At 52.2% G+C, this 24,766-nt stretch overlaps 1 protein-coding gene across 3 annotated transcripts in view; it reads right to left on the bottom strand.

Moving 5' to 3' along the window:
• ADCY3 (adenylate cyclase 3) overlaps positions 1 to 24,766 on the bottom strand; it is a 93,947-nt gene that overhangs the window by 18,750 nt on the left and 50,431 nt on the right. For all 3 annotated transcript variants that reach the window (XM_073335572.1, XM_073335571.1, XM_073335573.1), the window contains exons 3-6: positions 8,964 to 9,094; positions 6,645 to 6,756; positions 4,109 to 4,236; positions 2,256 to 2,414 (exon numbers count right to left, since the gene is read on the bottom strand). In XM_073335572.1, coding sequence (XP_073191673.1) covers positions 2,256 to 2,414; positions 4,109 to 4,236; positions 6,645 to 6,756; positions 8,964 to 9,094 — 530 coding nt within the window. The remainder of the gene's footprint in view (positions 1 to 2,255; positions 2,415 to 4,108; positions 4,237 to 6,644; positions 6,757 to 8,963; positions 9,095 to 24,766) is intronic.

Here is a 24,766-nt window from a genome sequence, read left to right as displayed (position 1 = left end):
CCATCCCCAGTTACTTGCGACAAGGCCCCATTTGGCTCGAGTCGCCAGGTAAGGAATCCAAATCTGGAGCCCACGTGGGGGGCGTTCCAAGCTGAGGTTTGCTCAGAATCCCTGCCAAGGCGTCTGGCTGTCTCCGACGATTTCCCAGTGCCACAGAGCGGTTGCTCCTTCTAAATGGCTATTCTTGTTATTAATAATCAATCCCAGCATCTCCACCCAGGCAGATCGAGGGCACTGCTGCTGACCCCAGCCGGAGAAAGCAGATTTGTTACCCTTGTGGCTTTCCAGCTGGCTACACTTGGCTGCTCCTTGCCCCAAGGCTGTCATTTCTTAGCGGTGACAAGACCGGGTGTGCTGTGCGGTATTTGGATTTAGCTAGGCCTGCAGGGTGCCCAGCCACAGAGGAAATGCTTCCAAACCAGGGTCACCGTCCTTCCGGAGACCTCCCTGCTCCTCCAGGCCCTGCCGGTTACCATGGGCCACCCCCCAGCCCACAGGGACTGCCCTTGAAACAAACGCAGCACGTGTGACTCCCTGGGCTTGAATTCCACCAGAGCTGTCTGGAGTGGAGCTCTGGTAAATATTTCCCACCCCTCTGGGGCTTCTATAGCATGTTGGGGGGCTCCGGGAAATACTCTATAAGAATTTAAGCCCATTGACTTCATCTGGCTCCAAATGTGGCCCTGGGATGTTTACCACATGGGAGCCTGGCTAGGTTATTAGGGCCACTTCTGGCTGCTGGGGGCAAGGCAAGCTGGGATTTCTGGAAAGTGTCCTGATTCCCCGAGCCTGCCCTCTTGATGGGCTCCACCTTTCTGTCTCTGCCAGCTCCTGGCCCCTCCATCAGATCACACCGGAAGGCCAGGCAAAGAAGGGGGAAGAATGTCACTTGGGACATGTAAAACTTGACTGCACAAAACCCTACTGAGGTGCCCTGGGGACCAATCCTGCACTGGGTGGCAGATGGGACTGGGTGGGACCCAAGAGGACAAATACTGGCCAGATCCTAGAAACGGCTCTTGCTTGGGAGGAGCTGACAGGATCAGGATTCTGCTATTTTTGGCCAGGATCTTGCTCCCAGTGCAGCCAATGGGTTTGTTATCTGGGGGTTGAATGGAGGCAGGGCCAAGTCCTATCTCTGCACAGCATTAGGTGTTGTTATTAACAAAGACTGAGGGGAGGGGAATGCAGTGAGTCTGAGACAGACGGTGCCCTGATGGGTAAGGCTGTGTGTCTGTCACGGAAGTCACCGAAGTCACGGATTTCGTGACTTTCCGTGACCTCTGTGACTTCTGCAGTGGCCAGTGCTGGCTCAGGTGGGCAGCCCCTGGGCCAGCAGCAGCAGTTTGGGTGTGTGGGAGGGGGCAGGGGGTTGGGATGCAGGGCGGCGCTTACCTGGGGAGGGGGGCTACCTGGCTCCCACCGGCATGTCCCTGCAGCTCCTAGGCAGAGGGGCCAGGGGGCTCTGCAGTTCCCGGCCAAAGGGAACTGCAGAGCCGGTGCTTGTGGTGGGAGCAGCCCGGTGCCCCCATGGCTGCCCCTCCCCCTAGGAGCTGCACGGACATGTCAGTCAGAGACAGGTAGGGAGCCTTCCAGCCCCACCAACCCTCACCCCCAACACCAGTGGGGGTCTCGGGCAGTGTGCCGCCCCCCCTTTCCCCTCCAGCACCAGCAGGGCTCCCGGATCGCACGTCGCCTCCCCCACAGCATCAGCGGGGGTCCCAGACCGCCCCCCCCCAGCACCCGCAGACTGCCCCCTCAGAGCACCCGCGGCCCCCTGGCCCAAGTGTTAGTTAGGGATATATAGTAAAAGTCAGGGACAGGTCACGGGCCGTGAATGGATATATAGTAAAGGTCACGGGCCGTGAATTTTTGTTCACGGCCTGTGACCTGTTCATGACTTTTACTAAAAATACCCATGACTAAAACGTAGCCTTACTCATGGGGTTTCACGCTCTTGCCCGCCGTCGGTGAAGCACTGGGTGAGAACCGGCACTGACATCACCTCAGCTGGAGGCTGAGGACACAGAGTGCTGTGCACTCCGCCAGCGAGGTTAGCCAGAGGGACCCCAAAACAAGCCACATCACAGGGCTGGAACAGTGGAGACACAGGACATGTTTAAGGTGAATGGCAGGGCTAGTGGACGGAGATGGACCGACACCCCTTTGGCCCTGATGCTGTCTAGCCGCTGCAGGCTTCCCCACCCCCCTGCTAAGGCTCAGCCTGGGCTGTCCGTCCACCTGGAGACACTCACCCAGGGATGCCACCGGCCTCCATCTTGTTAGCCACCGTGACATCTGTGGACCACACATCATACTGCCAGCGCTTCTGGCCCAGCACGCCACCCAGCACTGTGCCGCTGTGGACCCCCACCCGCATGTCCACGTCCGTTTTGGTCTTCTCTCGCACGTAGCTTTGGGAGAGGGAGAGCAGGGGTCACACAGAGAGGTCGCTGGATCCACGTCTCAGCAGCTAAGTCCCCCAGCTGAGCCTCACCCCCACACCCTGGCAGGGCATTCAGCAGCATTCAGAGATACTGGGACAGATCCAACCGGGAGAGGCCCCACCAAAGACACGGGAGTTACTCTGGGTTGATGCTGGTCTAGCGGAGTCCGGCCCCTGCTGACACATTCCTGTGCAGACACGCTTGGGGCCAGATCTTCCTCTGGTGTAAAGTCACAGACCTCCTGTGAAGCCCGTGGAGTTCCACCAGTTTGCTCCAGCTGCAAATACGGCCCTACTGCTTTTGCAGCATGAAAGCTCTAACGACAGTTTGTCCTTCCTGCGTACGCTTTGCCCAAGGATCTCAAAGTGCTTTATGCACATTAGTGAACTAACCCTCACAACCCACCTTCCTCACGTGGTGGGTATCAGGCAACCTGGTCAAAAACACCCACATGACTTGAACGTCAAAGGAACGTCCTAACTCACTTCAGATGCCTTTGAACATGTTACCTCTCATTAATCCCATTTTACAGACAGGCACTTCCCCAGTGTCATACAGTCAGTTAGCAGGAGAGTCCGGACCAGAACCCAGCACTCCTGACGCGTAGATCTCTGCTCTAACCAACAGGCCACATGCCCCTAGGGATCCTCATTCCTGCAGCTGAAGTTGCAAGCCAGCTTTCATTATAGCTCCCACAACTAACCCTTGTTCAAAGCTTTCAATAAATCTCTCTTTTGGCTGAAATTTTCAATCCCTGCTCTCAGCTCAAAGGTGAATTTTGGGGCAAAAAATCTCTTCAGATGTTTTTCAGTTATAGGTCAGGGGTAAAAATACCACTTTTTCCACATTAGGTATATATCTGGCCCCATCCTGTCTGGGCAGTTAGCAATTTTCAATGTATTTATCCTCCAAATACCCTAGTAAGGCAAGGCCTGGCTATGAACCCCACCACACAGATGGAAAACTGAGGCACAGGAAAGGGTAAGTGACTTGCCCTAGGTCATACAGGGCAGCTGTGGCAGAGCAAAGACTTGAACTCAGATCTCCAAAATCCAAGGCTAGTGCCCTAATCACTGGTTAGGGAGTCCTGAAGTACCTAGGCTGGGATTTTCAAAGGCACTTAGAAGATTTAGGTGGACAAACCCTTTGAAAATCCCATCTCTTCCCCTAAAAATCCCATCTTGTAGTTACCACAGCTCTGTATATGCTACCGCTAGTTTTTGTGTGTACGTGCACACTCAAATTCAAACCCTAGGGTGCTGCACACTTGTACAACCCCACAACACTAAAGCAAGGGGACTTTTTTTTTAATTCAGTCTTGTTTCCCCCCGCCCCCTTCTTCAATCCTTTAAAAAACACAACAGGGAAATCACATACAGCCAACTTTGTTGGCACAAAATGAAGGCTGCACATCTAAACACACACAAGCACGCACTCCCAAAGTCACAACGGGACAAAGGTGCCATCGGCCCAGAGCACCGATAACAGACATCACTGGCCATGGGGAGGGAAGAGGCGTGATGGGTGGACCCGACGTCATGATGCAGAACAGGCTAAAGGAGCCCAGCGAGCGCTGCTCGTTTACAGGGAAGCGACGGGGCCGGGGAAGTGCTTATCTATCTCGAGAACAAAGAGTAAGGGACGAAGGGAGTGGCGCTTACGATATGGCTTCCACCATGGCCAGGCCCATCATGATGGAGCAGGCGGCGTGGTCCTCGCGGTAGTCCGGCAGCCCACAGATACAGTAATAGCAGTCTCCGAGGATCTTGATGCGCAGCTGGTGGTGTTTCTGAGAGAGCAGGGGGAAGCACAACATGTGACCTCCACATGGTTATGGCTGGGAGAGAGGCTCCTACCTACATCTCTGGGCTACCCCCCTCTATGCTCTGCCAGCCCTTGTGTCTGCCTGGCCTCTCCCTGCACCTCCTTCCACACTGCCCCTGGAGCCAGGGTCTCTCCGCTCACGTACACCCAAATCCTTCCATCTCCACCCTGAGGGAAACACCCCAGCCCCACACTTTCCGCCCAGCAGTCCAGCACTGTTCTGTGAATATCCCAGTGCTGCCAACTCTCATGATTTTGTCAGGAATCTCAAAATAATTATTGTTTCCTGTAAAGCCCCAGCTCCTGGAGTCAGGGGGATGTGTGATGACTTCAGCCTTCGTTCTTACAGAAAAATTAAGTTTCTAACCCTTGTGGCTGTGGAGAAAACTTCCAAATGTGACCCCAGGGCACCCTAAAGGCTCAAAAAGCAGAAGACAAATAAAAAGAACACCAAATCTCTTATTTTTACACAATCTCATGAGTTTAAAGCCACTTGTGTGATTTCTGGTGAGCCAGACTCAGGATTTTTGAACATTTGGGGTTGGCAATGCTGATCTCCTACCTCATCAGCAACGTTGGTCGTGGCCTGCCCTTCTCCACTGTTTGGGAAAGGCACTGACCTGCCCCCAGGCTGTGCTATGCACAGGGGCTGGGGCAGACCTGCCCCCAGGCTGCACTGCTCTGACTTGATTCAGCTCATCACGAGGTTACAGTGACTGGCTTTAGTGTGTTATGAATTCCCCGTGCTCCCTGTGGCAGGGGCTGGGCTAACTATCTGTGGTGTTCTGAGCAACGCACAACACATATACAGGCAAACTTCTGCTCCCAGTTACCCCAGTGTAAAAGCAAGTGCCAGTCTGGATTCACAAGGGTGAAATTGGGTCTCTGGTTTTCCTCCTTCCACTTCCTCTTTCAGCACTGCTCTCCTCTCTCCGAATTCCTTTGTTACTGACCTCGCCAACTCTCCCTCCCTCTCTGTCTCTCTCCTGTTCCCCCTTTCGCTCCCCTTCCCGGTAACTGACTCAGAATTTAGGTTAGGTTGAAATGAAATGAAAATGTCTCTCCCTTTATGGTTAACGTGGCTTTCCTCCATCTCCCCTTCCCACTCTGCTGCTTGACATGCTTCACACCCACAGTGCTTTCCCATGCAGCAGCAGGCGCAGGGTTTGACCTGAGTCCAAGGACACTCAACCCCAGGCCATGCAGAAGTAAACTCATTTTCCATTCCTCTCCCTCCCCCAAGGATAAGGGTAGCGGCCAGTTCTCCCGGCAGCAAGGCACAGCTCAGTGCTGCTGGGAAAATAGCCCCACCGGGGCTGCAGGGCTAGATTCTCAGTTACACTCAGGGGGGCAAGCATGGAGGGGCTAAGGTAACTTTTAGCCACCGCTGCACTCCCTGTATTCTGGGGCCATGAAGGGCCCTGCCCAGCCCCCAGTGTAACTTAGAGCAGCCTCTGGTCAGTCAGCTTCCCTGGCCTCTAGGGAACAGCGAATGGCCATGTTACACTGCACTCCAGACACAGCCCTGATCTGCTGGGAGCAGGGCTAGTGAGGGGCCCTTACACCAGCTCTGCACTGGCGAGGGAGCCTTTTGCACCCACTTTAAGGCCCCTTTTTGCAGTCTGTGTGACATTACTGAGGGTGAGGCCTGCGGGAGTCAGGCACCCCAGGGAGGGCACTTCTCCCTGTGCAGGCAGGCCCGGGCTGCTCCTGGCGCTCACTTTGGGGCTAGTCCTCCACAGGCTGAACCTTTCCTTGGTCTCAGGGATGCAGTGGCAGCCCAGGGGCCCCCTATTTATCCCCCAAACCAACAAAGTCCAGGCAGCCGCGGTGCTCCTCCACTCAGCAGGCCTCCCGCTTGCCCTGGAGGAGTCAAAGGGGAGTTCAGTCTCCAAGACTCATTCAGCCCTTGGCCTTTACACAGAGGCCACCACCGCCACGGGGGCTAATGGTGTCCAGAGCGGTGGCAGGTTTCGCTATGCAAACCCCTGGCCACAGGGAACTTGGCTCAGACCCACCAAACTCACTACACGTAACCCAGCTAACAGCCATCGTGTGGCAGCAAGGTTCACACACCGCCAAGTGGAGCCTGAGGTGACCAGGTGCAAGGCCTAGGCCTCACGTCTCGGTGAGCCTCACTCTGCAGGGGGATGGGCAGACGTGACCCCCTCTGGAGCTCACCCGCACAGCTCCTCCCGTGGGCAAGGAGCGAAGCCTGCTTACTCTGCCACCACAGCATTCCCAGACCCTGCTGAGCCCCGGGGAGACTCGGGTGGCAGAGAAGCTGTGACCTCCTGCGAGGCTTGCGTTTGCTGCGGAGCCGGTTGTGAACCAGAGCGTCCAGACTGACAGGCGCTGCGTGGGCGTACGTACCGCTGCCAGTTTGTCGAAGCGGGCAAAGAGCTCATTCAGCAGCTTCACCAGCTCATGGGCGCTGCAGGAGGATGACAGCTGGGTGAAGCCAACTATGTCAGCAAAGAGGATGCTGGGAGAAGAAGAGAACACAAGCCAGAAAACATGAGTTGGTTTCACAGAGTCCAAGGCCAGAAGGAAGACCATAGTGATCATCTAGTCTGACCCCCTGTGTAGCACAGGCCAGAGAACTGCCCCCAAATAATTCCTAGAGGAGATCTGCTAGAAAAGCAGCCAGTCCTGGTTTACAAATTGCCAGTGACAGAGACTCCACCATGACCCTTGGGAAATTGTGACAATGGGACTATCGCCCAGAGCCGGCCTCCACTCAGGAACAATGGAGACCTCCCCACTCCTCCTGTAGCCATCCAGCTGCCCACAGGGAGACTTGCCAGTCTGGTGTCATTGGGTCAGTGGCAGCACCATACAGATGACAGGGCTGTAATGGCCACTCAGAGGAATGCGGAGAAAGCCAGAATCAGAGGCAGCAGCGATGCTGAAGACCTAGTAGATTTGAGGCAGTCCAGGGTAGGATTTTTCCCTGCAGTTTATTCTCCACAGCTTTCTTACTGTGAAATATCCCACTCTGTTCTCCTCATGCCAAGGAATCTTGGGGCTTTCCCAGGAACGTAAGAACTGCCCTAGTGGATCAGACAAGCTTCATCTAGTCCAGTGGCTCTCAAACTTTTTTACTGGTGACCCCTTTCACATAGCAAGTCTCTGAGTGCGATCCCCCTTATAAATTAAAAACACTTTTTAATATATTTAACACTATTACAAATGCTGGAAGCAAGCGGGGTTTGGGGTGGAGGTTGACAGCTCGCGACCCCCCATCTAACAACCTCGCAACCCCCTGAGGAGTCTCAACCCCCAGTTTGAGAACCCCTGACCTAGTCCATTATCCTCTCTCTGACACTGCCCTGCACCAGCTGCTTCAGACGAAGGTGCAAGAAACCCCACCAGGGATGATAATGGAATCACCTCCTCGGCGGGTGGGGGGGGGATTTCTTCCTGACCCCTGTCACTTGGCAGTTGGTGCATGCCCTGAAGCATGAGAGTTTATATACCTGCTTACACATTTTTTTCCCATCCTACCAACTGTGAATTTTCTCATTGTCCTCAAATGTCTGGTCTTTTTTGGAATCCTACTAAGCTTGTGTTCTCGGTGACACCTTGAGGCGGTGAGTTCTACTGGTTAATTATACATTGCATAGGACAGCCAGCTCCTTTATCAGCTTTAAGCCAGTTGCCTTTCAAATTCATTGAACGCCACTTTGTTCTTGCATTATGGCTGAGTGCCCAGTATACCTCCTCTACCCCATTCCTTATTTCATCTATGTAACAGGGTGGGCTGCCCCTTTAAAGGCCAGGGAGCCTGGGGCCCTCCAGCCCTGTTCTGAGGCAGAGCCCAAGTGACTGCCTGATGAACACCTGATTGCCATAAAGCTGACAGAGCTCAGGGGGGCGGGAGAGCTACAGGCAGGAGACTGGCTCTGGTGGCAGGGCCTGGAGCAGGGGGACTCCCAGGCAGATAGCCTCTAGACTAGGAGGACGGGGGCAGGACTGCCTGGTGGAGTAAAACTCTGGCACAGCTGCTGGGCCAGGAAAAAGGACCTGGTTTAGCTGTTGGGTTTATGCTGAACTGCTTATTTGGGGGTTTTGCTGAAGATTCTTGCTGCCACGGATCCATGGAGCCTTGAGAGAAAGGGCCTGATCCAGACTCTGTGTGTGATGATATCAGTCCTTCTTGGGCTGGAGAGACCAGTCAGCAACCTCAGTGTACCCCGGTCGTGTCCCTCCTTACTCATCTCCTCTCCTGATCACACCACCCCAATCCTTCCCGTCACTCCTCAGCCCAACATCTGCCCAGGCCCCTAATCATACTTGTTGCCCATCTCTGAATTCCCTCTGTTTCTGCTCTGTCCTCCTTTGGCAGAGGGGGTGACCAGAACCGGACACAGTGCAGCAGGGGCGCATACCCCACTGCTTTACAGAATGGCATCAAAAGAGCCTCGGTCTTATCCTTCATCCCACTCTTTGTGCAGCCGAACATCTTGTGTGCCTTGTGACGCTGAGCCCTGGACGCTACGGAGTCCAGGTTTTTCCCCTGCGTGGTTACAATTAATGTAACCCCCCAGACAAGCACACAGGTCATTCATATTATTCCTTCCAATGCACATTTTTCATCACTGAATTGAGTGTAGACAAAGTGACCGTGATAAAAGTGATGTCTCACATGGAGATCCACCCTCTACCCATGGAGCAAGGCATGTCCTTTACCTGACATTCTCATGGCGGTACATGTACATGGTGTTAAACTGCTGCATCTCTTTCTGGCTCGGGTCCTTCTTCATATCCTTTAGCATCTCATCTGCCACGTGCTTGGGCAGGATGGAAAGCATCAGCCGTTCCTGAGGTGGAGGGAAGAGGAAGAGGATAATCAGAGCTCAGGGCAGATCAAAGCAAAGCCCTGTAGGCTCAGCAGGTGTCAGGACAGGGCTGCCAGCCAAGCGGATTCATTTAGACTCGTAGCCACAACAGAAATCCCCAGGGTTCAATTACACAATTGGCCGGCATAATGCACTCACACAGATCAAGCCAGCCCAAGCAGCTGTGACTAGCTGCACCTCTGGGATGGGCAGTGTGCCTTGTGGCAAGGCCCAGATGTGCCAGTCTGCTGCTGTGATAACGACCCATAGTAATAATGTACCCCCTAGCACTTTTCAGCAGCAGATCTCAATGTGCTTTACAAAGGAGGTCAGCATCATTATCCCCATTTTACACATGGGGAAACTGAGGCCCAGAACAGGAAGTGACTTGCCCAAGGAGAGCCAACAGGCCAGTGGCAGAGTCAGGAATAGACCCAAGGTCTCCTGAGCCCCAGTGCAGTGCTCTGTCCACTAGAGACTAGACCCCACTGACGCAGTGAAAATGAGCAGGGCAGCAAGAAGAGTGTGTGTTTGGGGGAACTGGATACAAACCAGGCTCCACCGCTTAACACACCGCAGCATAAAAACTCACACACTGTCCAGCTCCTCCTGCTTTACCTCATGGCATTGGCACTGTACACTCCCTGCGTCCGCACCCTCAGGCCAAATCCCAAAGTCCTGATTCAGTGGCTAGTCTGGCGAGACCCCTCCCCACTTGCTCCTGCTGCAGTGAATGGCAACCCCCCACCCTCGATCTCAACAGGTACAAGATCAGGCCTACTGACTCCAATGGGAATTGACCCTGGGTTTTGGCTCTCCTTACGGAAATGCCATGCTGGGCCACAACCGCCCACTCGCTCATTTATACCCCTCCAGCCAAGCTGCTGGCAATGGGAATTAACATTAACATTGCGCGATGCTCTGTTCCCCTCTAGCGGTGTCCGCTACTGCCTCCAGTCCAACAAACTTCGGTTTTTAGTGCAAGCCACCCTGGATTCAGGCTATTCCTGGCCCTTGGCCACCGGGAGATTTCCACACCCTCCAGCAAATCTCAGGCTAAGCCAGCTTTCTGGCTGCTTTTGTGTTGCCACATATATGCACAGCAGCAGGAGCCAGAATCTGGCCCGAGGTCCCTGCCCCAGAGATCTCACGCCCAAGTACCACATTACGAGGTGCGGTGACTAGCAGGAACTCCATCTTGCCTTGCTATGGGGGCTCTTTTTGTGACATGCCCTAGCAGACAAGGGGAAATGAATTGAAGCCACAAGCTCCTTTTGGTCCAGGCTCATCGCCAGGCTGGACAAAGGGGCAGTGTGTTGTCTCCTGAGCTGAGCGCTGATTTGGGGCATGTTATGCAGCCCTTGCTAATCCTAGCAGAAACAGCCTCTTGACAGTAATCTCCTGCCCAGGGACACCGGATGCAGTTTCAAAGCCAGAATTCCACTCTGGTCACACCCCGTGGCTGGAACTCCAAAGAGTGCCAGACACGTGGGCAGGTTTACATTTCAGCCACTAAGGGAGCAATCTCTGGCAGGCAAGAGGGAGGAAGTAGGACGGACCATGGTCACAAACAGCTTTCCAGCCAACATAACCCTCGGCACCGGCTACAGAAACACAGGAACTTCCATCACTGAACCATGAAGGAAGCCACAGGCTAGAGGAAGATGGGTTTAGCCTCTATCAGGATGGGTTACAAGACACAAAGATCTGGCGCTTTGGCTGGGGGAGGAGCTGTCATCTGATGAAGAATTGATTGCTTTGGAATTTGTGGTTGGTGGATGGGGGCGTTTTATGACACATCAGCAATGCTGTTATTAATATTTTGCTGATATCATATTACAGTGGTGTCTAAAGGCACCTGTCAGGGATCAAGGCCCCACTGTGCTGCGCACTGTACGCACGTGGGATAAAAAGGTAGTCCCTGCCCCAAAAGCTTGCAGTTTAATTTAAAGCCTTAAAATTAGGAAGGATGGTTTCATGGTAAAGGCATTGGACTCAGAGCTCTGACACAGACTCACTGTGTGACCTCGGTCAAGTCACTTAGGGTATGTCTACACTGGGTCTGTGGGACCCAGGCTTGTGGATTTGGGGTTTCCTACCCTGGGCTTGAGCATCCACAGTGCATTGTATACCTGGGTCTCGTAGCCTTGCTAATGTGTCCACACTGCACTACACAGACCTTCTGACTCAGGTCTGTGGCTTGAGCTGTGTCCACACTGCAGGAGGAGAGAGCTTCTACCTGTGTCAGAGCGGGACTTGGGATCTGACCCATCCCCCTAGCAGAAGCCTAGGAGCTGAGTGCTGACTGACCCAAGTGAGACTGATTTATGTGTGGATGGAAGTGGGGCTTGGACTCAAGCCTGAGTCAGAACCCAGGTGTAATGTGCAGTGTAGACAGACCCATTATCTCTCTGTGCCTAAGTGACTCACCTGTAAAAAGGGGATAACAACACTTCATTTCTCCCATGCTTTCTCTGTTTAGATTGTAAGCTGTTCAGGGCTGTCTCTGATTAGGGAACCTAGCACAATGGACCCCGGATATATAAATGTATTTGAGACTCCTGAATACTGAGCTGAATATATCCTCACCTGGGATGAACATGGCCGACTGTGCAACACTGGGCGCTCAGTCAACCAACCAAACTGATAAGAGATGTTGGAAACACCTGCTACAACCGACCAGATCAATGGACCCTCCAGTAGGGATGGGTGGATTGAATAGCTTGCTGTGTCATCTGAATATTGGCCACATTCTGCAGCCCGCACCCCTGCCCGCTGATGCCAGGAGCTCTACCCATCTCACCGCAATAGACGCCCCACAGCGCAATAGGATATCAGGGCGTATGCGGCATCCGGCATCTCAGCCCGAGCTCCGTTCAAAGCTCAGCGGGACCCAGCAGAGAGTTTCTGAGTCCAGCTGGTACAGGGATGGGCAGGAGCCAACTGCCCCGCCATGCGAAACAGAGGAGAGCAGTTATATGATGTCACCCAGGAAAGCAGCCCCTCCCTTTCTCCCCACAGTGGACCAGACGGGAAATTCAAAGAACTGCCCAGAACCAGCCACGATCAATCGAGGTAGAGCTAACAGGAGCACGGAGCCTCTGCTATGTACTACCAGGGACTGAACAGCCAGCACACCGTACACACGTACTTGACTATCAAGGATGCTGCCAAGCCACTGACTCTGACTGAGTGGCCAAAGCAATCTCTACAGGCAGCTGGTGCACAGGGAAGCTCCTCAGTGCAGGGCACCATGGGGCATTCAGAGGCTAAAAGCTCTACCTCCACACACAGACCACTCAGGTCCTCAGCACGGGCAGTGCATCCAGATCAGGCAGATTCACTTCTGTCAGAGATTCTCGGAAACCAGGGGTGTCTCACGATTTGGTCTCTCCTGGAACACACCATCTTGCAGGGTCAACGGCACAGCTTCTCCTTACGGTCCCTTGTCGAGTCCAGTTTCAAATGCCTCCAGTCATGGGGCTTCTATCGCTTTCCTCTGGAGAAGATTCCAGTCCCTAGTATTATTATTTGCACCCCAAAATCCGGGCTCTGTTGTGGTAGGTGCTGTACAGACACTCAGTGAAAGACAATGCCTGCTCCCAAGATCTTACAGTATGAAGAGACAAAAGGTGGAAGAAGAAGGGATTTGCTTCACATCACGTCAGTGACTGAGCCAGGAATAGAACCTACATTTCCTGGCTCCCAGTCCACTGGCCTAGCCACTAGACCACACAGCCTGTCTGGATCAAGTCCTGTGTCAAATCAGACTGTGAGCTTTTGTGTGCGGGGAGCATGTGCATCGTATCTGCTCTGAGAAGTGTTTCGCTCACCTTCGGACGCTGCAAATAATCATACTATAAGGTGACTATACTAGCAGATTTCCGTCACAGAGACATCAGGGACCAGACTGGACACGTGCATGAAAGCAGCTCCCAGCATCCAGTTTTGGAAGCCACTCCTGGAGTTTTTTGTTATGTTTTTTGCCAGAAGGAGCTAATTTTAGATGGAATTAGCGAGTCTATTTTCAAATCCGGTTGACATTTTGGTGTGTGGCGTGTCACATTTAGCCTAGTGACCCACATACTCCGAGCAATTATTGCCGCCACAAGAATGCCATCTGGTTAGACAAAAGGAGGGGTGCCCAGGTGCTAAAGTGATGGGCACAAAGGCAAAGCTCCTCCTACCATGTCTTGGAGAGACCTCTCTAGGGGTGGATTGGGAGCTACTTCTCCAGACTCATTCAATCAGTAGCTTCTCTGCTTAGCTCACAAGGGGCCAGTTGTGATGGGTGTTTGTGTGTTATATTTACATGTGCAATAGAAACTAGATTAAGAATATCCAGCCCATTCCACAGCCACCTGAGGTGAAGGTACTTGGGTCACTACTACCTTGGGCGGCGTTTGATCCTGTGTCCTAGGCATGAAAGCCCAAGCTCAGTAGCCAGAGCCAGCTGTTTCCCTAACGTGGAGGAGTCCTGCCCAGTTTAGCACCTCCCTGTTATTTCCTAACTGTATCTGGATTGTTGAATCACTGAGAAAATCATCCTCATTAAAACCTCAGCAGCTGAGAATGATCAAATTAACCCCACTGCATCCTCTGCAACTTACTCCCAGTGAGCCCACACGCCATGGCAAACAGCCCCAGAGTGAGCTCCCCCAGGGCTCGCAGGCTGCCAGCTTCACCGCTCATAGCCACCTGGGTCAGCAGCTCTCTGGGCCCGATGCTGATCGCAGTCACAGCGATGTGGGGGAGGAGCAGCACCTGGGCTGACCATGGAATGACACCAGGGTATGAGAGGAGCATCCAGCCCTTCACGTAGTGCTTGGAGTCTGCTCAAAATACTTATTCATAACAGACAACCCTGGCCTGAAACAACGCACTCCTGAGCACTTAAACGTCATTGCATGGAAGGTTTAGGAAGCTGCAGTCATCCAGCCATGTGCTGATACTACCAAGCAGAGGCTCATCCCAGCTGGTCAACAACAGGGATGGAACCCAAGACCTTCTGCATCAAAAGTACAAGACCCCACTGCTTGAGACAAAGGCGTAATTCTACAGCCTGCAATTAAGAGTTGTCATGACCTCTGGGGCCACCCACAAGAGGGAGGGCTGCTCAAATGCAGTACATCTGAGTGCCACACCAATTCTCAAGTTTAAATGGATTAAAAGCTGGCTAACTGCTAGATCTCAAAATGTCACTGTAAAGAGGGAATCCTCATGGAAGGGGTGTGTTTCTAGTGGGGTCCCTATGCTATTTAACATTTTTATCAGCAACCAGGAAGAAAACATAAAATCTCCACTGATAAAGTTTTCAGACGACACAACATTAGAGGAGCGGTAAGTAATGAAGAGGACAGGTCACTGATTCAGAGCAATCTGGATCTGTAAGCTGGGAGCAAGCAAATAATATGTGTTTTAATATAGCCAAATGTAAATATGTCCCTCTAGGAATAAAGACTGCAGGCCATACTTTCGTGATGGGGGACTCTATCCTAGGAAGCAGTGACTCAGAAAAAGATTTAGGGCTCATGGTGGATAATCAGCTGAACATGAGCTCCCAGGGTGACGCGGTAGCCAAAAGAGCTAATGTGATCTTGGGATACATAAACAGGGGGATCTTGAGTAGTAGAGGGGTTACTTTGCACTGTTGTGACTGCTGCTGAAATACTGTGTCCAGTTCTGGTGTCCACCATTCAAGAAAGATGTTGATAAATTGGAGAGGGTTCAGAGAAGAGCCAAGAGAGTGACTGAAGGATTAGAAAACCTGCCTTAACAGGCTCAAAGAGCTCAATCTAATTAGCTTAACAAAGAGAAGGTTAAGGGGTGACTTGATCACAGTCTCTAAATACCTAGGAACAAATATTTCACAATGGGCTCTTCAATCTAGTAGAGAAAGGCATCACACGATCCAATGGCTGGAAGCTGAAGCTAGACAAATTCAGACTGGAAATAAAGCGTCCATTTTTACAAGTGAGGGTAATTAGCCATTGGAACAGTTTACCAAGGGCCATGGTGGATTCTCCATTGCCGACAATTTTGCAGTTTCTGGGGAAGGTCTCTGGCCTCTAGTGTAACGGAGGTCAGATTAGATGATCCAACTGGTCCCTTCTGACCTTGGAATCTATGATACACCAAAGTGCTCTGATGCTGTGGTTAAGGTGATTTAGTAGCAGTATCAGTGTTAGCCAATGGCTCAGGGTGCTGTCAGGAGGCTGTAGTGCAGGGTAGTATTCCTCTAAATAGTGTGTGAGTCCTCTAGTGACCCTCACTGTCTTCTGTGATTCAGAAACCAGCCAGAGCAGCAATGTGTGTCTGTCGCTAGGCCTGGTGTGCTGTGTAGAGTTAGTAATCACAGTTACCTGGACCCTTCTGGGCCTGTGGGGTTCCTTCATGTTTCAGTTGTTGTGTGAAGAAGAGACATAATGCAGAGCTGAGTGCATGCCAAGGGCAATCCATTCTCATGCATCATGGTGGAAGATGGTGGACTGGTGGGGTCAGGAAGGAATTTCCCCTCCCCACCATGTACAGCATGGCACAACTAACCAGGCGCATTATGGAGGAGGGAGAGGGGAAAGGGCTGGGTTTCCTCTGAAGCATCCTCAGTGCATGAGGCAGGATACAGGACTAGCTGGACCAATGGTCTGATCGAGAACGGCAGCTTCTATCTGACTTCCTAGCTCACTACCATCCCTCTGCTTGGACATCAATTCATCCATAAGACTGGGCTGCAGCTCCCTGGGGTGAGACGTCACACTGAAGTCCCAGCCACCTGTGGCCATTAAATAAATCAGGGAGTTTTTTGCAAGAATAAGGGTGTTAGTTCTGGTCAAATTCCAGCGGGGGGGACCATGTGCTGGCTCCCTAAAATCTTCCCGGCAGCTTCTGTTGGTGACAGTGGACCTGGTTCTCCACTGCCTTGCCCTTTGAGTATGCATATGTGCACCCGAGTAAAGTGAGTATCAACAGCTACCAAACCACCATGGACTGCACGGACGACACACTCCTTCTGCTCGGGTGTGAATGACGACACAAGGCCGTGGAGAATCGAGCCTGATATTCTCCTTCTCTTCCTGTCCTAAACTGTTCCACCACATTATACAGTGGGCTGCCCCATCGTGGTGGATGGCTGCGAAACACTTTGTGATCTATGAATAAACCCTACTATAAAGGTGTGAAGTATGGTTATTATGTATGTATGATCATTGGGCCAAGATGTCGTGGTACACCCTGGTGACTCAAAGCAGCCATACAGCTGCAAAGCATTTGGATCATCCCAATTAATCTGTTCTTTTACCTCCAGGTCTCCTTATGACCCACCTTGTGTAATCAGTACACGTGTTATTGCTGAGTTGTAGTTACTGGAGGTGTATTATGTGTTGATTTACAGCACATTCTAGCAAACAGCCGTAGTAAATAGTCGAATGATGTCATATAGGATATTGTACATATATTTCTTCCTGGAAACTAAAGCTGGCTAAAAATAATTTAGTTATCTATAAAAACAGACCAGCAGTGGGGCTGTTAATTGGGACTTCTTCGAAGTAAAGTTTACCAGCTGTAGAGCTGGATTTTTTAAAAAGGAGCTGAGTAATTTTATTACCACTAATAACAGCTGCAGCTATGCAGAGCTGAGAGCACTCAAAGGGCAATCCAATCTCATGCATCAGGCCGGAAGATGGTGGACTGGTGGGGTCAGGAAGAAATTTCCCCTCCTCACTGCATACAGCATTGCACAACTAGCCAGGTGCATTATGGGGGTGAGGGGGAAGAAGAAGGGGCTGGGTTTCCTCTGAAGCATCCTCAGTGCATGAGGCAGGATACAGGATTAGCTGGACTGATGGTCTAATCCAGAACGGCAGCTTCTATCTGACTTCCTAGCCCACTGCCATCCTTCTGCTAGGACACCAATTCATCAATAAGAGCCCGATATTGAAACTGAGCCAAGGCATGCTTCACAAGGTAAGGGAACTGGGTGGTTCCCAGCTCTGAAGAGGCTGCACAGGGTTAAATAAACAACCCTCCCACCACAACCCTGCACTCTGCAGACCACAGCTCCACAGCGGTTCTTACCACACTGCAGGGTGGACACAGATACATGCATTAATAGGTCAGAAGGGACCATTGGGATCATCTAGTCTGAACTCCTGTATAACAAAGGACAGAGACCTTCCCCTAAATAACTCCTACTTGAACTCGAGCATATCAGTTAGAAAAACACCCAGTCGTGATTTTAAAATGGCCCGTGATAGAGAATTCACCACAACCCTTAGTAAATTGTTCTATTGGTCAATTATCCCCACTGTTAAATATGTCAGGTTTCAGAGTAACAGCCGTGTTAGTCTGAATTCGCAAAAAGAAAAGGAGGACTTGTGGCACCTTAGAGACTAACCAATTTATTTGAGCATGAGCTTTCGTGAGCTACAGCTCACTTCATCAGATGCATCCGATGAAGTGAGCTGTAGCTCACGAAAGCTTATGCTCAAATAAATTGGTTAGTCTCTAAGGTGCCACAAGTCCTCCTTTTCTTTTTTGTTAAATATGTGTGCCTTCTGGTCTGAATTTGTTTAGCTTCAACTTCCAGCCATTGGATCTTCTTATACCTTTGTCTGCTAGACTGAAGAGCCCTTTATTCAGAGGTGAAAGTAAGCCAGTAGGGTCCGGTATGGCGTACCAGCAAGAGACAGTACGCCGTGCTGGACTGGACCAGCTTCCCCAGGCTGGCGATTTAAAGGGCCCGGGACTCCCCGCAGTGGCCAGAGCCCCGGGCCCTTTAAATCGCCGCCCGAGCCCCGCTGCCGGAGCCCCAGGGTAGTGGCAGCAGGGTTCTGGCGGTGATTTAAAGGGCCAGGGGCTCCGCTGCGGTAGTGGCGGCCGGAGCCCTGGGCCCTTTAAATTGCCCTGAGCCCCAGGGCTCCCAGCTGCCTCTGCAGCTGGTAGCTCCAGGGGTGATTTAAAGGCCCTGCCTCTTCCGGTGTACCGGTAAGTCCTTTAAGTTACTTTCACCCCTGCCTTTATTAACATATATTTGTTCTCTGTGGGTACTTATAGACTGGGATCAAGTTACCCCTTAACCTTCTCTTTGTTAAGCTAAATCGATTGAGCTCCTTGAGTGTATCACTCTGAGACATGTTTTCTGATCCTTTAATCATTCACGTAGCTCTTCTCTGAACCCTCTCCAACTTATCAACACCCTTCTTGAATTATGGACACCAGAACTGGTCACAGGATTTCAGTACCAGTCACACCAGTGTTAAATTCAGAGGTAATATAACCTCTCTACTTCTATTCAAGATTCCTGTTTATGAATCTAAAGATCGCATTAGCACTTTTGGCCACTGTGTCACACCGGGAGTGCATGTTCAGCTGATTATCTGCCACGATCCCCAAATCTTTCTCAGAGTCACTGCTTCCTGGGATAGTATAAGTATGGCCTACAATCTCTCTATGTTAAAAGGCATATTGTTTGCTGGTGTCCAGCTTACGTAGCAATCCAGATCTCTTTGTGTCAGTCCCCTGTCCTCTTCGTTATTTACCAGTCCCCTAATCTTTTTGTCATCTGTGAACTTTATCGGTAATGATTTGATGTTTTCTTCCAGACCACTGATAAAAGCATTAAATAGCTTGGGCCCAAGACCCAATCCCTGCAGGGCCTCACTCAAACCCACACGATGATTCCACATTTACAATGACATTTTGGGGTTTGGCAGGGGCATAGCCAGGGAATCCACAACTACAAACAAAGTCTCCCAGGAAGCGGGACTTGCAGAGGCTGTTTGTGCTCCTGAAGTCGACAGGATTGTGTCTCCCTGCCTCCCCGTCCATGTCATCCAGCACCACACTCATCTACTCGGGCTTTGGGACAGAGGCAGGGTATGACCAGGAAGCAGGAGACTGAAAATCTTGGGGCGCAAACGCAGGTGCAGAAAGATTTGCTTGGAAAGGTCTGGAAATGGGGCTGTGAGCTGGGCTGCCAGCTAGAGCCTGTGATTACGGGCAGCTCAGGCTGGGGATGAGAGGAGAGAGGAGGGTTTGGGATTTTTTAAAATCAGTCTCCTGGATTATCACCAACTTTCTGGCCCACTAAAAGAGCCACAACATCCTCAAAATGACACCGGCGCTGCAAAGCCGCTCGGGGCAATCTGCGATTCTCTGGCACGCTCCCTCATTGGGGCAGGGCCATAGGCAAGGGAGTGCAATCTGGCAGGGAGGGATGGTTTTTCACTCTGTACTGACAGGAGCAGCGCCTGGTGCATTTCAAACCCCCTCCATTCATTTCCTTTGGCTTCCTGTAATTTGCCTTGTATGTCAAATTGTGTCACTATGGCAACCTGTTTCCATGACAGCAAATGACAAACTTCGCCACTGCCAGTTGCCCCTGCTGGCTTCCTATGTCCTGCAACAGCAAACACCCAGACAGGGGAAACAAACATCCCTCCATCTCCCAGAAGAATTCAGGGGGAGCCTTCCTTCTGCTCTCCAACAGTCCCTCCTTTGCTCCACCGCACCTTGCTGGCTAGAATAACAGAGCTGGGATGCAGGCTGGGAGCACTGGCACCTGGGAAGAAGAAATCTATGACTTGTTACGCACTGCCAATGGCGTTGGCCCAGCACAAGATACAGATTGTCTCTCTATCCCCGCTTCATCTTGGAAGCTGAATCAAGCTCTGGTGGGCTCTGGCTATGGGCTACCAGGACTTTTACCCCCAAGACACTGGTTCAAAGCCAGGTCAGATCAACAGTGGCTGAATGATTCTGACTCTTGGGTATGCTAGGGCAGCTCTGTGCTAGGCTCCTAATGCAAAGCTGTCCTCAAGCCAGCGGAGGAATTCCCTGCACTATATGGGAATAGCAGCCCTTAGTCATGGGGATCCTCACCTGCCAGAATGGCTCCTGAGCGCCTTAGCAGCTGGTGCAGGTTAGAGCAGCCCTAAGGCTGTTCTAATGTACACCAGGGACCAGAATGATCTGGAGCCAGCCTCAGGACTGAGGGCTTTGGGGCTACAAAGGGATCCTTTGGACCCCCTTCAGCAGCACTCAGCAGCTGAGAATCTGACCTCCTCTATCTCAGTGTCTCTCAATGTGTCTCAACCTTTCCAAACTACTGTTTCCCTTTCAAGAGTCTGATTTGTCTCGCGTACCCCATTTGACCTCACTTAAAAATGACTTGCTTACAAAAATCAGACATAAAAATACGTTCTCATTTTTACCATATAATTAAAAAATAAATCGATTGGGATATAAATATTGTACTTACATTTCAGTGTATGGTATCCAGAGCAGTATAAACAAGCCATTGCCTGTATGAAATTTTAGTTTGTACTGTCTTTCCTAGTGCTTTTTACATAGCCTGTTGTAAAACTGGGCAAATATCTAAATGATTTGAGGTACCCCCTGGAAGACCTCTGTGTACCTCCCAGGCCTGGTTGAGAACCATTGCTCTGTTAGCTTTTCAGTGGCCCATATGTAACGAGCATTGTAGGTCTCAGACCAGTTCCTGAAGGGCAGGTGTCCACATCACCTATGCCACAATTAGCACCCTTGAGGCAGACTCAGAAGGGAAGCCCTGGAGACTGAACTCCCCTGCCCAGTGCCAGGGAAGTGGGGTGAGGGTGTCCCGACAGAAGAGCAGGAGAGGGTAGCTGAGCTGTGCTATGGCCATTCTGCTGCCTGACAGTTCGGTGCGGCTGCCCCGAGCGCTCCCGCCATGAGTCCCCCAGTGTTAAGTAAAACCATCATTGGGCTGTGCCTTGCTGGGCAGACTGGATGCTGCAGGCACGACTCGACCTACTGCAGAGCGCCCTCAACTCCCATTGGCTTCAGTGGGCCAAATCCAACACGCAGCACTCCCGCGGACTTCACCTGCGTAAGGGCAGAACACATACCAAGTCTGGGCTTCAGGATCAGGCCAGGCGGGCAGTAAGGAAGCTCTGCCCCTTTGCACGATCGGGCCCCTCATTTGCAATAGGATTTCAAGTGCTCTGTGATGCGAGCAGGCAGGCTGTATTCACTGCCCAGATCTGAACAGTCTGTACCGTTTCTCGGTGGGGTTGGACGTGTGAATCTACCAGGCAGTAAGATACGATCGGGGGGGAATCTAATAAATCCGAACGGAGAAATCTCAACAGGAACAAACTGTTTTCCCCTCCCAGTGATGGGTGGTTTTACAGGCACAATGGAGGGCTCTGCACACAAACCGGTGTGGGGGAGAGAAAGCTTTCTACATACGGTGAGAACATCCCCATCCCTCTCAAGTGTTTGGAGAGGAACCAATGTCGGAGTTCCCTGGGACAGTCACTGTCCAGAACTTCCTTGCACTCATTTACAATCTGACTCCCCATTGTCTTGGAGGACATGGTGGAGTTCAAGATAGTGAGCAGTGGTTGCTGCATGATGAGCAGCAAGCTGGTTTTCTTTTTTTGGTGGCTGCCATATTGTGCTCCAGAACCTTCAAAATGTGACCCACCAGAGCCACGTCTGCCTGAATCTGCAGACAGCCTAAACCAATCTTCTACTACCCCACGTCATTTCAAGTGTGTGTGAATTCTGAAACCTAAAGATGACCGGTTGAATGCCAACACTGATAACTTATTTAGCACTAATCAAAGAAAGGAGGGGACTGCTCACAGAAGGACCAGCACCAGCTGCTGTGAATGGCATGTCATCTTGGTGTCAGGAGTAGGCAGAGCTTAGGCTGTGGGTGAAGCTTAGGAAAATACCACTCTAGGTTTTTTTTTCCAGATTGCCACCCGTTGCTAAAAGCATTGAAAAGCAATAACAATCATCATTAGCCATGAACAGAGAGCTTGGGGGCCTCTGAGTTAGACAGAATTAGGCTGGGCTTCAGGATCTGAGGCTGAATCAGGCCTAGGGGTGGGGCTCAAAAGCATCACAATCTCATGGGCTGCCTCTACAGGATTCCAGCCTCATGTGGCAGAAGGGTCACGCGATCAGCTCTTCGTGTGGTACAATGAATGGAGACCCCCTTGAGTCCCCACCAGACCACAATTTGGGCCAGGGGTGCCGGAACAGGGGGGCGAGGACCCCCCACTTTTTACCACTCGTAAGGGTGAATGATGGAGGGAGGGGGTGGAGAGGAGCGAGTGGGAGCAGGATCTTGGGGGGAAGAGGCGGTGTGGGGGTGGGGTCTTGGGGGAAGGGGCAGTGTGGGAGGGGGTTGGGGAGAAGGGGTGGTGTGAGGACAGGGGTTTGGGGGGTGGAGCCACAGTTCAGGCCCTGGTGGCCCCCCCACTTTTAGGGCACTTCCGCTGCTCCTGATTTGGGTGGTTTACAGAGTCTTTCCCCTGCTTGGGACACAACCGGGGATTCGTCCCATAAACAAAAGGGGTTCTTTGCCCCTCCGCTGGGAAAGGGGGAATCACAGTAAAAGAAAAAGACAAAAGGTGGCCAAGTCTTTTGTTCACACCTTGGGGGTTTGGCTTATCTGGACACGCCCGTGTCCTTGGTCAGGGTCTGCCTCCAGCCCCTCATTTTGGTAACCCCCACTTTAAACCCAGTCGATCCAGCATCAGGGACAGCAGGGTCTGCAACTGTCTTCCTCTTTGCTGACCTGTCTCTGTAGCTAGCAGTCTTCCCCTCCCAATCACCACCCCTTGGGCTGGCGGGGGAGGCTTTCCCTCTTTCAAGCCTCCTCCCTCCAGCACAACAAGCCTCACAGGGGTTTCTGGGTAGTGCTGACTGAGCCCATCAGAGCTCATAAGCCTCCTCTCTACTAGCCTGAAGGTGTGTCCCTGGCGGCGTCTGCTTTAGACCCATCTCATGGGGCTTGAGTCCAAATGCAGGGGAGGCATTAGCGTGGCCAGAGGCAGAGAACGACCCAGTGGGGCACAGTAAGGAACTACCGCTGCGTGCTGCACTGGCTGGCAGCCTGAGGCCCGGTCTGGGCGTTGGCAAGATCCTCTTGGCCCTGCTGGGGAACTGAATTCACACCAGGGACGACGGGGTGGCAAGGAACGGACCCTGCGCTGGGCCCAGGAAAGTGCTCCAGCTAGTGGCAGGGTTGATGGCCCTGGCCCATTGCTGAAGGCTGAGGCTATGGAGTTCTGCACTGGGGTGGGCGGATAGAGGAGTCTAACCCCTACTCAGCTTTATCCTTTCCCCTCCCGCAGCTCAGTGCTCAGTTCCCATTAACATTCAGCAAGGGGACGCCTGGCTTCAGCCGGAAGCGGCCTGTCTAAAAATAGCTGCCAGCTCTAGGCTGGGAGCTGTTCCTCTGGTGGATTTGAGGGGGAACTGTGCAGAAAGGGGAGTAATAGAGAGGGCCAAAATAAATACACCCGCTCCGCTGCTCTGCAGAGGGGCTGGGCTGGGGGATGGATGGCCCAGCTCAAAAGCCTCTGCTGCTACTCGCACAGCCAACAGGTATCTGCCCCTAGGATGATGACCAATTAGCTCATGAGAGGAGCCCTGGAACAATCGACACAGCTTTCATGGTTCTACAGCGTCACTCTGGAGTAAAGCTGGAGCGACCGATGGAGTCACCGGGGTTACTCTGGGTTTGCATTGGTAGCAGAGCAGAATTTGGCCCAAGACGCACAGGAAAGGCCAAATAGTCCATGAGAATCACCCTCATCTCCTAAGTATTCCCTTAAATCCTTATCCCACTTTTATCTGTGCACCACCCCGGTGTTTAGACATGTCTCACACTCGTGCACCTAGTCACCATCGTTCCCCCTTTTAAAACGAAGCTACTCCCACCAGGCCGGTCAAGGACAATCTGTTCTGTGGGCTTGTGTCTCCTGCGGTGCACCTGCACCTTCCCACCCACGTCCGCCAGAGACTGCACGCTCCCAGGATCGGGGCCATGACACCTGGCTGTAGAGAGCTGAGCCAGCACTTAACCAGTAATGGCGCAGATCCCTACCTAGGACTTCCTGGCTGCTGCTGTGTCTCCATTGCCGGGGGGGTGGAATTCACAGCCCCCTGCTCCCAGAGCAGGGGAACCTACCCCCGGAGCAAACAGAGAATCTCCACTCGCTGGTCGCAGTTGAGGCCTATGACACACAGCTAGGCAGTTCTGCTTCTATCCAGCAGAGGCAGCATATAAACACTAAGCCAGCTCATTACCACATCATCATCTCCCAGCAATGGTAGGGGAAGCATCACGTCTTGGTCTCCTCTAAGAATACAACCCCTGCCCTCCATCTGGTCTCTCTTTAACTCAGCTTTCGGCGATGTCCCTTTGGCAGCCCATTGGCTGATGTCAGCAGAGGCCTTTAGAGCAGAGAGGATGCTCACCACAGCGGCCGTCGCCAAGGCAATGGGAAGTGCTGATGAAGTGCCCTTTCCTACCTCGGCAGAAGAGGTTAGAACAACATCTTGACCCTGTCCCCGTGAGCAGTTGTGAGCTCACTGGCTCCTCACAGAGTCAGAAAGGAGGGATCTGGCCGGAGCCGGCTATGCAGCACCAGCGACAGAACCCGGGTAGCTCAGGGGTTAAAACACCATGTGTGAAATTCCTGGAGCCAAAGGCTCAGGGTCTGGCAGCCCTGAGATCCAGGCAGTTCGCGATGGCTATGTTACATGCGGGATGGGTCCTGCCAGCCAATGCCTTAAAAAACCCAAGATGCTGTGTGGAGGTTCAAGGTCCTACTGTTTTTTCCATACACGAGGGCTTTACTCCTACACCCTGAA

This window comes from Lepidochelys kempii, chromosome 3 (assembly GCF_965140265.1).
Source record: "Lepidochelys kempii isolate rLepKem1 chromosome 3, rLepKem1.hap2, whole genome shotgun sequence".
Classification (NCBI taxonomy): Eukaryota; Metazoa; Chordata; order Testudines; family Cheloniidae; genus Lepidochelys; species Lepidochelys kempii.
Note: the sequence above shows the minus strand (reverse complement) of the source record. Positions and strands in the feature narration are given on the sequence as shown.